Below are 14125 nucleotides of genomic sequence, written 5' to 3'. Positions count from 1 at the left end.
TTTCATAATAAACCTTTTATTCTTTAGGTTCAAACGTGTTTCACTGAGACAGATATAATAACAACAATTTTATTTTACATATAAGCTACATACAATATTACACAGACTATTATAATGTGGAGCCGATACTCCATTTACAAAAGAGAATACAAAAGAAATATGAAATAATACTGTACATTCATAGATATAAAATAGGTAATATATATATATAGAGAGAGAGCATAAAGTGTATACTTTATGCTATAGAGAGAGCATAAAGTATACACATAGCTTGATGAAGTAGTATTTGACACGTGTATATATACTTTAAATGTGAAATGAATAATGTGATGTGTATTAATACTTCTCAGAACACATCCACACAAAAAGGCTCATGGTGATACTAAAGTGAACCCCTCATGTTCCTTCTCTCTCTCTCTCTCTCTTACTCCTCATGAAGGGTGTAAACACAGGTTACATCTCAGACTCTGTCTCTGTGTGAATTAATTCAATTTCTAAATGTAACATACAGGTTCAATCAGAGACTATTGTTTGTTTCCATGTCCCTGATAGCAGCTGTTTTGGCTTGATGAGACAAAAGGAGAGAAATCATTATTTTTTTTTATCTTTTTTATTCTTCAGCTGTCAGTCTACAGCTCAGAATGGAAGCCAAGTCAATAACAATTCAGTTTTTTAACCATTATACCTCATTAATATTTAACCGGTTAAGTCATCACAGTTATCTTTATCCAGACTCGTCCTTCACCAATCCGCTCACAGACACATAAGCTCTCTCGTATTCTAAGGATAAAGGCTCTGTGACAGATGAGGAGTTTAACCACACTGGCTGGAATGTTTCTATAATTAGACGTCATACAGGTCATTGGATACGTCGATGCGAGCGCTGGACAAAAGCAGTTGTCAGCTGTTGACAGTCGACTTTAAATCCTTTAAATCCTGGATACGTGTTAAATTCCTTTGTGATCGACACAGACAACAGATCTGTAGGTTCAACAGTGATAAAAGTTCTATTCTGACCCGGTATGAGACACACAGGAGTCGATGCAACTTTTCTTCTTCCCTATGATGGAGCTTTATATGGGCACATGTTTGCTTTACTGCCTCAGATGTCTAAATATTTGATGGTATACAGACAGGTGGTATTTGTGTTATATTATATCGGTAGCCGTCTTGGCCGACACCCAGGAAAAGCAGAATTTTGCTCAGCAGTAATCAGGAGATTTGTTACCGTGGAGGTTTTCATTCCACTGAGGTTTTCAGCTCCCACACATTCACTCCAGACGTCATTTCTTTATCGTGCAAAACTTTATTTAAATGCTTCAGGGCTAGAATACAATTCCAGACTTTGTATCCACATCGACACAAACAATCTCCACCTCTCTACTTTTTAATCCTAACAAGCAGAGCGCTGACTTCTACCGTGAAGAGTGTAAAATGTGCTTTATTTTCCACAATGTCTGATTGGCTCACAACCGGGATCTTGGCTGTCTGAGGGAGGTCAAATGCCAAACCTCAAACCTTTACAGGCAGTAATCTCTGCCACACTGGAATGCATCTTTAGAAACACTTCAGCTCTTTGCAGGAGATTCAGGAGATCATACCAGAGAAGGTGCAAATTACAAACAGACCAATAGAAGTTACCATGATTTGGTTTTTGGAGTTGACGTGCCCACCTTACAGCTGCTTAGCAAAAACATTAAATCAAATCCAAAAATATGTATAATCACAAATTATAAAACACTTTGGACGTCGCTGACAGTTTCAGCTGAGCTTTGACAGTTCGCCGTTACTGCTCATCCACTGTGAAAACACGTCCACATCCTCGGCACTGAACGTGTAAAGGTTGGCAGCAGGACTCGTGTTTATTTCAGGGAGAAGCTCATCGTTGGCGACAGACATGGCATAGCAGGCGGAGCCAGAAACACTGGAGCTGTCCCCTGCCACAGCTGCACCCTGGGACTCCGTCACGGTGCCGTTGGCCTCCGTCACAGCGGCACTCGAGGGAGATGAGTGGTCATTTGCAGCCTCTGTGGCGGCCGGGCGGGCGGGAGAAAGCGAGGCAGAGGGGCGTTCCCCGAGCTGAGAGTATAATGAGCTCAGGGTCACAGGAACGGACAAGCACCTGAGTCAAAAACACACAGAGATATCAGATAAAGGATCATCAGATAAATAAAATGATTTGTGTTAATCATAGACTGTGAATAAAGAAGGACATTTCTTCACTTTCTACCGTTAAAGCTCAACTTCCCAGAAAAAAGGTCACCTCCATGTTTATTTACAGTCTGTTCTTCAAACTGTAGAGGGAGGGAAGGTTAGACGTACCTCGTCATTACAGTGGAGACGTGTTCATCCATGGAGAGATCACATGGTCCTGCTCCAAACAACCTGCAGCTGATCTGATGAGAGTCACACACGTTCACCAGCACTGTGGAGAGAACTTTGATTTCATCTTTGCCATTTGTTTGAACTTTCATTACACAGTTATGACTCATAGTGGTAAATGCTCACAAACAGCCAGGGAGTCCGTGCCGGGCGGGTGGAAAGTCACAGAAAAGCTGGTGTCAGACTCGGGAAGGACTTCGAAGCGCAGGTCACAAACCGAACCTGACAACAAGATTCAACAATGAAACATGACGTGACTGGAAAAACTAAGTTTGCTGCTCACTGCGCAAGGACGACGTCTCCACATGTACCTGCAGCCTCAGGATGTTAAGCTCCTCCTACCTGGACGGGCGCTCTGAGACGTGACGCAGCTCCTCAGCAGGGCGTTGATCACACACTGATGACGCAGCAGCTCCAGTGCAGCCGGGACGTGGGCGGGGTGGGTGAAGGGAACACTGTCCATCAGTGTCGCTCTCTGTGCGGGCGCCTGCCATGCAGCTCCAGGGACAATATAACTGTGCATCACACCACCAGGAAGAGGCTGAAAAAAAGCACTGATCCCTTACCATCTTCACAGAATCACACATTTTACTTTTAAACTGCACAGTGTATTTTTTAATATCTAAAATCCTATGTTCGATGGAGATCTATGAATTTGAGTAAATTCTGTTTGGCTTGTTTGAATCTAAGGGGACTGTTGGGCCTTGTTGGAGCTTTGAGCTCTACTGAGTTACATTCTATTGTGTCACGTTTTACATCCAAGTCTTGTGTCATCATTTAACTTCACAAAAGTGTGTGGATCTCTCAAACAAAAACTACATACCACTGTAAAAACAGTATCCTGCTCATCTAACGTCTCTCCATGGTGGTTTGCACTCGCTGAACCTCTCATCAGATGCTGGGGTAATGGTGCCCACTGCAGGTCAACATCTGCCACAGTCACGTCTATGAAATATCACAGAGGAAGAAGAGGAGAGAAGGGGGGGGTGTGCATGAGAGCTGCTTCTTCTATAAGCCTAATATCACATGTTCAAATAAAGATCCCTCACCTGTGATTTGGATCAGCTTCTTCACAAAAGATGTCACCACTGGTACGGGCGGCTGCAGCTTGAGGAGGAAGCAGGCCGGCAGCGTCTCATGTGGTCCCTCAACCAGCGGCAGGAACACCGGGTAGCTGCCACAGGCATTTCACTACATTAACACTACTGACAGTGACATTCACGTGCACTGTGGGACGGGAAACCAACAGTAATCCTGACGAGCGGGAGGTGAAGCGGTGACACGTTACCCCTGCGGATCCAGCTGTGGAGGCTGCGGGATCACAGACGCCATCTGAAGCTTGTGAGCGAGGTCGCTGACACCCACAGTCACCTGGGCGACATGGACAGCTGACCTGGGATCTGTTGCTTCTTTAAAAACAAGAGCTTTAATAGGGAAATATGATTGTTAAAAGCCTTTTAAAGCTTCTCACATAGGAAGGGGCCTCAAGTCTATAGGTAACAATTTTACTTTGTTTGGCATCTTACGTGAATCTGATTTCTTCAAGTCAGTCGGGGTCATGAAGAACTCGATGGTCAGGGGGGAATCTAGAGCGAGGAAATATATAATATGAAGAAATAAGTAAATACCGTATGTGTTGATAACTTCTATAGTTTTCATCTGTACCATCTTTTCCGGCTATTAGACACCCGATCCTTCCATTGTTAACCATGTCCATCTGGGGGTCACAGTCCTTCTGTGTCCTTACAACAGAAAAACGAATGATTACGCTTTGTTATCGATCAATTTGACGAATTATTTCTCAACCCTTCATCAAGTTTATGAGAAAACACTCAACTTCCAAAAACCTCCATCAGAGTAAGAGCTCTTATTTGCAGAACAAGTTTTTAAAGCATTAGTGTTTCACGTTGCTCACCTTGGCAGATGTGATAATTGCTGCAAGTCCTTCCCGAGGTGTTGAAGAGATGCGAAAAGTTTTAATTTGGTTTCACTGGAGGAAAAATAAATACAGAGTTAGATTTGGTGGCAAGAGGCTCACAAATGATGCAGAATAGAAATGTTTGATGAGTGCGTACCGCCGTACCTGTCTCCTGGGATGTTGTACTGGGTGAAGAGGCTCGATAACTTCATGGAGAATTCAGCAAAGTTCTTTGACCTTTAAATTTAAATAGCTTGTGTCAAATTAATCTCTGTAGTTTAGAGACAAGACTGAAATGTACCGTCGCTCTGCCTCTTACCTCAGCAGCTGCAGGAGAGACTCACTGGACTGTAAAACAATTGCCTTTAATTAACCCACAGAGTAACAGGGGGAGTGATGTTAATTGCTTGTTGGACACAGTACTTACAGCAGGGGGTGCTCCCTGAGGGGCCACCTTCACCTCCTCCACTCCCCCACACGCCACCAACACCACCTCCAGGTAGAATAAGTCGGCTGTGAGGTAGCACGTGTTGTCAGTGATGTGGAAGCCCATTCTAGACAAGAAGCAGGAGTATGGAAGACAATAAATGAAATCTGTAGCTGACCTCCAAGTCAGTTCTACTGAGCAACAGCGCCCTCTGCAGCCACACGTGGTGATTCATTCTGTTGGGCTTCGTGTCCTGAGCGATTAAATGGTTTTAATGTCGCGAATAAGCAAAATAACAATGCGTCAGATTTTTACCCTTGTTGTTTGGCTATTATTTCCAGACGGTGCCTCATGGTATTCATAGATGACACTGAAAACACACACAGAGCCTGAGTGACTCTCAGGTAAAGTGAAATATTGGCACCAAAACATCATCAGTGTTCTGTTTGTTTACCATTAAACTCATCCTGGAGCCGCTCCAGCGATCGAACCAGCGGCTCACAGGGTTTGGATTCATCTCTGGTTTTCTCCTATGAGGGGACAAAGGCAAGAAGAGAAAAACAACAACAACAATGGACCAGTTGTGCGTCAATGTGATGCTTGTGTAAACAGACTTTGGTCCCATCCCGCCATGACGTTACACACAAGCTGCATGGTAGCAAAGGGGAGTGTTGACATTTGGATGCTTTGCACTGGAGGCGGCGATGTCCATGTCCCAATACGACGAGCACTGCCCTCAGTGACGAGTTCGAGGCTAAACCAGTCCTACAACAGCATTCAGCGTTATTTATACAGGGCCACTTTACATAGTATAATCAAGACTTTATAGAGAGAGACACCACATGCTTCAGGCAGGAAACACAAAAAGATGCATTAAACCTTTGAACCACATCTCCTCAGTGCATCAAATATTCAAGTGTCTTTACCAGACTCCAGAGACTGACCTCTGCCAAGCTCCACCTGGTTTTACTCCAAAAGTATTATCTACACTGCGGCTCCACCCAAGACAATTCTAAAAAACACTGACCCACCCTCTCTTCCACAGCCTCAGCACACACGTAACAAGTTACAAGAACAAATGGCAGACTTTCGGTTGGGTGGAAACACACTGGAATCTGTGAAGCTTTGCATGTTTGGACTCTTCAGCCATTAAATGCAATCGAGCACTTCTAAAAATGTCACAAGAGCCCCCAATCTCCTGAGAAATATAACTGTTTTTTCTCCCTAAGGGGACTCTTGTGCCCGATCTAGTAGAATACAATTATCGGCCAAATATATAACAATACAAACAAGAAAATAATATAAATATGCAGAAATTATGATTCTGAAAAGAGAAAACTCAAAACCACACTCAAATTGGATGTGAGGGGAAAGAAAGTGGGGAAAAAATTAGAATTTAATGGGTTCTCTGTTGGCCCTTGTCTCAAGTTTCATGGAAATCTAGGAAGGTTTTGCATAAACCGAATGACAAACAATCCCCTTGACAGAGAACCAGTGGAGCTTCATGTCAATATTGTAAAAAGGAGGAGACTGAAACCAACAAATAATAAATGCCATTCTAAACAAGAGGCCACAAATTAAGCCATAAATAAGCTTAATTTCATTAATGAGACTTCAAACCAGTCAAGTAACTTTGCCTGGTTTCTAGTTTCTACAGGTTTCCTGCACGTGTATGTGTCATGAGGTTGACAAGAAGTGAATTGACTGCTGATCAAACGACAAAGAAGTGTGTGTTCCAGGACAGATGATCTCATTCACCACACACTCACACACCAGTTCCTGACTCACAGCACATCATCACATCACTGAAGTCACCCAGGAACCAGTCCAGTAACTGGGATTATCACTTTCTCCTCCAGATTAGGGAGGATATAATCGTGCAGATGAGGACTTGGGGTGATCTCTAAATGATACGAGTGAGGTATTAGAGCCCACGAGTGAAATGTTTGTCTCACCATGCATCTTCGAACCAGCTGGAAAGTGTCATTCCAGGACTTCCCTGCAAACTTCAAGCGCAGTTTAGAAATCATGGACTTTCCTTTCATCTCTGTAGAAAACAAACATTGTTTAACACTCATTTCTTTAATTAAGGGACAATTTGACTGTGGGAGAACATGTGTTCAAATTAAACCAAACAATCACTTCTGTGTTTATGATGGATCAACATTACCTGGCCTCGTCTTTACAGAGCCTCCACCTGAACAAACGTGACAACACTTAAAAGGCAGATTAACCAATTAATCAATTATCTTCCTGCACAATCTGCTCGTAATCTCTATTGTTTTGTGCAGAGACGATTCTAACTATAATCTGCCGCCGAGTTTAAATAATATTAATAAAAAGCCATGATGCATTCACACAGACAGCCAAGGTGCGGTTCTCCCATGCGGGCGGGCGTTGCCACCGACCGGATCCGAGCCCTCAGGACGTGCGGGGCTGCCCAGTCCGCTGCTAACGGAGGTAGCACGGGAGCTAACCGGGAGCTAACGAGCAGCTAGCCGGAGTCTCCCCAGTTCGCCGCCGCGGTTCAGCCCTCGTCAGACGCTTCGTGGAGGTGAACGCGGTCACATATACCGGTACGTGATGCTACTCACACACACAGACAGACACACACACACTCATACAGACAGACACACACTCACATATGTTGTTGTTGGGTCACGTCCGCATCGTTTAGTTGTGATTAGCTGCTTGTTATCTCGTTTTCACGCTTATGCGTATGTGTATGCATATGTGTGTGTTTGGGTGTGTGTCTGTGTGTGTGCACCCCAGCTAGCCGGCTAGCTAACAAGGAGCTGAGCTGAGTCTCCTGCCGTGGACCAAGTGGGTTTCATGTATTTATATTTAACGAGTCTTCAGAGCCGCTTCCTTCACGGGGAACTTCCGCAGATGCTAAACCTGCCCGGTGGGTTAGTTAGCTCGTTAGCTTGCAGCGCCCTGGGTAGCTAACCTGTCAAACCAGCGGCTAACGGGTGGTTATTAAAAGGTTGTGCCTTGATATTTATGTTTTATGTTTTATGTCTGTTCACCATCTCACTGCTACCTCGACGTTGTGCTTGATTAGCATCAGTTAGCAGCGAGTTGCCAGATAACGATCCGCTGATGACTGTGTTCAAAGGTTGTGATGATGATGATGACAGTTTATGTTCTACTAAATTCCTGTTATTGACATAGATGTTATTTTATTATCTCAATCATGCAACTTAGTATAGAAAACAATATTTGTAGAATAAGTGCACTTGTCACACATGGATAAATATGGGTGTGAACATACTGTTACATACTTTGTACAATCCAGCTTTTAGCCCTCCCCTGGTGCTTATAGTATTTACTTGTGTATATCTATAGTTGCACAAATACACAACAGGAAATCTACTTCTATGTGTAAACTTGCTTTGCAATGAAACCTGAATCTGATTCTATTATATATTAAGAGTCGTACATACTGGACATTTCAATGGTGAAATTAAAAGAACATTACTTCAGTGCTACATCATAACATTGACTTTCAGTGTCCAGACCCTGTTAACTGCGAACCTCCATTTGTGATTGTAGAAATACATGAGCACCCACATGTCTGGACATCATGTTAATGTCTGGATCACTAGATCCATGTGGCACATGTCAGATTTTATGAACAAGAGGTTGGCAAACCAGCAAGAAAAGGGTTTATTTCTTTGCTAAACGGCCTCCACAGGTTCCCCTTCAGCTTGGAGGAAAGTGTAGTTTTGGATTGCTAATCTGTTCCATCTTATCAGGTTTCCTCAAAAGATGTCACACACCTTGCATATTTATTTGTTGTTGCACCGAATGTGGCTGCAAAAAAGGCTTTGATCTGGTATTTGTGGATCTTTGAGGTTGATCATGCATTTTCTGATGGTACCAGAAATGTATTGTTTTGGTAGTTTTTCCTTTAATGGAATCTAATTCTGGGACCTATTCGCCATCTTAGAACAAAGGAGAGGGAGAGTGTTCACCACTATTACAGCAGAAGATCAGCAGAAGACGGGACATGACGTATAATTGTGTTTCTGTTTCCAGCACATCAACACTGTGTAAGACCTTTATCACTTAAAGCTGTTGAATCTCATCTTCTTTCCAAGCTGACATCTTTGTCTTCTACGTTTATCCGTGTCCATCACATGTGTTGGTACGCCCACTTGCTCACGGTGAATGTTCCACACATTTTCTTGCTGCATTCTCACAAGGATTTGCACATTTTATTAGGGGACTGTTGTGAAACATTCCAGAAAACGTTGAGTGCCATTGACTCTGAGATTTCGTTTTTCACATACGGCCCCTCCGGAAAATGTCCGGACTTCATTGCTTGTCTTAAAGCAGCCTTAGGGACATGTAGGAATGATTCTGCAGGGATGGAATGATAATGGAAAATACAGATTATAAAGCAGTTTAAATTGTATCATTATCCTTCAGCATTGGTCATAAAAAAGGCCCAGAGAACCATCCCCTGCACTACATTGTTTCTCCTGATTAAAAATTGTATTGCTTTGGGATTTATTGCTTTGAGACCCAGTGATGACTGTGCATTCTAACTGCAGACCTGGGATCTCGAAGCCCAGGAGGTGATGATGAAACAGGTTGTGAATATTTTCTCTCTTTTCCTTTTTCTGTCTCCCCAGGACTTATCATTCAGCTCTTTGTTGCAGCGGCCGTCCAGACTGATTTCCCCCCTCTTCATTTCACAATCCTTCCCTCCACCTTGAGCTCTCTCCCTTCCACAGTCAGACCTCTCCAAACACAGAGCCATGGCAGCTGCTAAGCCGAAGGGGCAGAACTCTCTAGCCCTCCACAAAGTGATTATGGTGGGCAGCGGAGGAGTGGGGAAATCAGCCCTAACCCTCCAGTTCATGTATGATGAGGTGAGCAACTTAAACCACAGCTGTCCAGCTAAAATTCGTCACGGTTTTTGAGGTTACAATCTTAGTTGTGTAATGATCCCTTTCTCCTCTGCCTCCTAGTTTGTTGAAGACTACGAGCCGACCAAAGCCGACAGCTACAGGAAGAAAGTGGTGCTGGATGGAGAGGAGGTACAGATTGACATCCTGGACACAGCTGGACAAGAGGACTACGCAGCCATCAGGGATAACTACTTCCGCAGCGGCGAGGGTTTCCTCTGTGTATTTTCCATCACGGAACTGGAATCATTCGCAGCAACAGTAGATTTCAGGTACTGCTGATTTTTGTTTTCATCAACATACCAGAATATATCCCTGGGGAATTTGTGATAATGCCCAAAAATACCATATCTCGCAATCTTAATTTAAGTGAAATACATTCCTGGATTTATTCCTAAATTTCCTGGGCTCTTTCTTGTCCCATGTCCAATTCGTCCAAGTTGCGTGGAAATCTCTCCAGTAGTTTTTGCTTACTGCTGACTCAACCTGGTGAAACCTGGAACCTTTCCTTCTGTGACACACATGAGGCTGCAAGTCAGTTGTTTGTTTATTTGCATAATTCACGGCTGCATGGCATTTCCTGTTTTACAGAGAGCAGATCCTGAGAGTGAAAGAGGACGAGAACGTGCCCTTTCTCTTGGTTGGTAACAAATCCGACTTGGACGACCGACGGCAGGTTAGCGCAGAAGAGGCGAAGGCACGTGCCGAGCAGTGGGGCGTGTGCTACGTGGAGACTTCTGCCAAAACCCGTGCCAATGTTGACAAGGTTAGTCCGATCAGCAAAGATAAGACTTGACTTGGCAAAACTTGACTTGTTTCATTCGCAGCAGTGAAATATGAGCCCTTTCCTTTTGTTTTTTATAGGTGTTCTTTGACCTGATGAGAGAGGTCCGGGCCAGGAAAATGGAGGACAGCAAAGAGAAGAACGGGAAGAAGAAAAGTAAAAGTTTGGCCAAGAGAATTCGAGAGAGATGCTGTATTTTATAGTGGTAACAGAGAGCAGGGTCACTGCTTGTGTACATACACATTTCTCAGACTTTTACATTTACTTTGTGCCCATACCTGACCATGACTTTCCGTTCCTGGCTAACAGGACATCTGACCGTGTGTCAGGGAGTAGTAAGGTGGCACATCATACACCACTTATAGCTCTAACTTTTTATGTGCTGACACTCCAAATAACTTATGTACTCTCTCTCTCTTACTCTGACCGCATAACAGAGTGTTGTAAATGGATGGTGTTTTAATTTAGGCCTACGTTTGACAGGAGGCTTGGCCCTGAAATGTTACACAACCTTTCATTGTAAGGTTTGATGTGTGTAATATATTCAGACAGCTGTGCAGTGTGGGTTCAAGTGGAAAGATTAAATTAAAAGTGACAGAGCTGAGGTTTAAATGAGGGAGAAATACAACTGGAAATCTACTGGAAATGCCCACTTCATATGAGTAGTCCACAGTCTCTGGTAGGAAGTGTGAACCGAAGTTCAAGTGCCACTTAGGAAATGTACATTGCACTGGGAAATCCCAGAAGCATTTTAATTGAAAGATCATTTCTGAAAGTTGATGCCGTTCCCATTTGTGGTTTTCACACTTCAGTTTTACTCTGTGGTTTAGTTGCCAACACTTATTTTTTATAAGTCAAAGTTTTTCTTTCTTATCAACCAATGTAAAACAAGCGCACTAACGTTTCCCTGCTCCCCCCCCCCCCCCTTCTCCAGTCACTTTGAGTCTTATCAAGATGCACAAACATAATCGATCGTAACCCTACAATCTGTGAGGGATTTTACAACACTTGAAATTTCTTTGATTCTAACATTTCAAAATGTTTTACCTCACGTGGCTGATGGCTTTCATCGCCTTTCTTCTCATTTACGGAATCCCTGGTGCTCATATAAACTTTGATTCCATAACACTACATCCTTTAACAGGCCGTCTTTAACACGTGTTCGTGAAAAGAAGTGGCTCCCCAGACACGTTAAGATTTCTTTTTCCAGCTTCCTGGCTCCGACTTTAATCTAAATGTATTTATTGTAATTGGGACTAAAGTGGGAATAAATTAATGTCAAAACAGAATGCAGGGTTGATGGAAGGAAAGTGGTACATGTCCTTTCAGTCACCAAAGAAATAAACTAGATAGTAGAAACAAGTGACCACTTTTTAATTGAAGCGATTGACAGCTTGCTGTGGAGAGCATCAGAAGTAAGCATTGCAGTGTTTCTGCAAAAAAACTAACATCTTTGAGAATCAGACGATTGACGACAGGTGAAAGTGGCCGGGGAAAGAAATGTGATTTTGCGAGGGCTTTAGTAATTCATGTACAGTGCATCACTGTTGCCTCTCTGTCCATTGTGAATGTGATTAATCCCAACATGCTCATCCTGTTTGCCTGTAAATCTTAGGCTGCCGATGATGTGCAGAGTTTATCGAAGCTCTGTTTTGTTTACATTTTATTACATTTTGCGCAAGTCTCCCCTGTGTTGCAATGCTGTTGTGACATCCTGATGTTCTTGCTCGTATAGAAGAAGGTGAAGATAAGTGCAGTGTAAGAATTTCCCAAATGAGAACACAATGTAGATTTTACATTTAAATTACAGAGACCAAATCACACCCTGAAATCTGCCCCTTAATTCTTTTATTTCCTTTTATGACTGAGCCATACTTTTATTTTCTTCTGACTTATTTTAAGTAACTAAGTCCAACAACTTTTCAGATTTTGATTTCCCTCCGCATTTCACTCTGATCCATTTCAGGGTCATTAACGCAAGAGTAGAATGTGTGTGTTTTTGTGTTGTGTGTGTTCATAGCTGGCAGCAAGAGCTGTACATTTTCATTTAATGACTTTGGCAACCAGTAGGATGCCCAACACTAGAGTCTATGCAAAAAAATATTGTCATTTCAAAGTGGATAAAGAGAAGATCATTGTCTGCAAACTGCTTTTAGTGAGACTGGGTGCAGTAGAAGCACTTGAATGCTGTTAGGTGTGACCACAGCTTAGAAGTCGAATGGCTCTCGGCAGAGCTGCACCAAACTGCACACACGCATGCATATCAGGCCCCTACATATGCCTTTTCTCACAAGGTTCAATATGGATCTGCCCCAAAATGTTCTGAGTCCTTTTTGACCCATGTTCCATCCCCTTCATTGAGTTTTATAGAAATCTGTTCAGTTGTGTAATCCTGCTGACGAACAAACCCGACAAACAGGGTTGTGACGCGTGCAGAAGAATGTGAAGCAGAAAACTGTTTCAAATGATTTCCTGAGGTAATAGATGAACGCTAAAGAGTCTAACACTAAAGATTGAAGGCTTTGTTTTTATAATATATGTCTGTGTGTTAGTTGTATAAAAAGATGGAGATGTGCAGGAATGTCTGTGGGGTTTCATACTTACTGAAAAGCACACCGTTAAAAGGGTTTTAGAGGGTGAGACTGGATACGTGAGACCAACTTGAGCCCAAAATATGAGGAACCCGTGGCACCAGAATGTTGGGAAAGTCGTTTAAGATATTGTAAGGGCTAACCTCCAGTACATATGACTGAAACACCCCTGATAGTTAATGTAACAGGCACAAAAAACAAACTCACAATGTCAGCATCGCAGCCTGTTGTGACGTACCTTCCTGAGCTTAAGCCCATTACATGTAAGTGCTGTGTGTCTACATCGTTAAGAAGCTACTTTACTCAAAGTAACCACCATAGTGCTCGCTTACTCCAACGTTGGCTTTAACCGCATCTCATCCGTTTTATTGCTTTTCTTTCAAAAGCAAACCTGATCGATCATTCTTCTTTATTCTTTTCTCTTCATGAATACTTTAATAGACTTGATGGCCCAAATATTTTCAACTGGATCCTGAAACAGATGTTTGTGCGAAAGCTACGAGCAGATTGGCCGACCGGGTGTTCAAACAACTTGTTTTTGCCTTTTTATATAAATGCCCTTGGAGTTAAAAATAAATGGATATCTATGTATTTTTGATTGGATGGTTGTTCGTATGCCATCGGTGAAATGTTTCCTTCATGTTTCCTTATTTTAAACATAACCACTAATGTAGCCTGTCTGTGAATGCAAGAGGTGACGCTTACATTTCAATTCAGTTTTTGTGAGTTATTTGGAAATGGCAAATAAAGTGGATATTACTAATAATATTTTTCATACGTCTCTAATTTTTTTTGTGTGAAGATTTGTCCTGAATCATTGCACTGTTATTTTCATTAGTTACTTAAATGCAGAACATGACGTTGATAAAATGACTTTGTCGCACTATGATATGTTTTCACAGACATCTACACAGTCTTTGTTTTCCATATACAAGGTACTCTGAATGATTTTGGGTATATACAACTAAGATGTATCAAGACATCTTTCACATAAAGCTTAAAATTGATGTTGACATCAACTTTATGTAGAAAAGAAACCAAATTACTATTTCAAAATAAAGGTTTAATTTGGCTATTTTTCTAAAAGAAAATCAACATCAGCACATC

General features: G+C 42.4%; 2 protein-coding genes across 6 annotated transcripts; one reads left to right on the top strand and one right to left on the bottom strand.

Annotated features, from left to right (window-relative positions):
* Positions 1-725: 725 nt before the first annotated feature.
* zgc:111976 (mediator of RNA polymerase II transcription subunit 1-like) lies at positions 726-7607 on the bottom strand. 5 transcript variants are annotated; one of them, XM_062380110.1, is made up of 19 exons: positions 7370-7607; positions 6898-6943; positions 6683-6774; positions 5373-5492; positions 5182-5257; positions 5043-5097; positions 4728-4854; positions 4620-4648; positions 4466-4537; positions 4298-4372; positions 4048-4124; positions 3909-3968; positions 3671-3806; positions 3432-3556; positions 3206-3327; positions 2725-2923; positions 2509-2604; positions 2323-2425; positions 727-2122 (listed from the first exon to the last, which is right to left on the bottom strand). In XM_062380110.1, exons 3-19 carry the CDS (start codon positions 6770-6772, stop codon positions 1762-1764), a joined length of 1923 nt encoding a protein of 640 aa, XP_062236094.1. In that variant the 5' UTR covers positions 6773-6774; positions 6898-6943; positions 7370-7607; the 3' UTR covers positions 727-1761. The 5 variants fall into 5 exon arrangements, with proteins under 5 accessions (XP_062236095.1, XP_062236094.1, XP_062236097.1 ...); XM_062380111.1 differs by lacking the exon at positions 7370-7607 and having other exon boundaries at positions 726-2122; positions 3671-3791; positions 6898-7199; XM_062380113.1 differs by lacking the exons at positions 5373-5492; positions 7370-7607 and having other exon boundaries at positions 729-2122; positions 3671-3791; positions 6898-7199.
* On the top strand, positions 7183-13786 carry ralaa (v-ral simian leukemia viral oncogene homolog Aa (ras related)). Its single transcript, XM_062380116.1, has 5 exons — positions 7183-7303; positions 9368-9607; positions 9707-9915; positions 10235-10409; positions 10508-13786. Exons 2-5 carry the CDS (start codon positions 9494-9496, stop codon positions 10628-10630), a joined length of 621 nt encoding a protein of 206 aa, XP_062236100.1. The 5' UTR covers positions 7183-7303; positions 9368-9493; the 3' UTR covers positions 10631-13786.
* Positions 13787-14125: the final 339 nt, after the last annotated feature.

The sequence above is a fragment of the Platichthys flesus genome, chromosome 21, assembly GCF_949316205.1.
Source record: "Platichthys flesus chromosome 21, fPlaFle2.1, whole genome shotgun sequence".
In the NCBI taxonomy this organism is placed as follows: Eukaryota; Metazoa; Chordata; class Actinopteri; order Pleuronectiformes; family Pleuronectidae; genus Platichthys; species Platichthys flesus.
The sequence above is the reverse complement of the archived record's forward strand: the minus strand, read 5'-3'. Positions and strand labels throughout refer to the sequence as shown.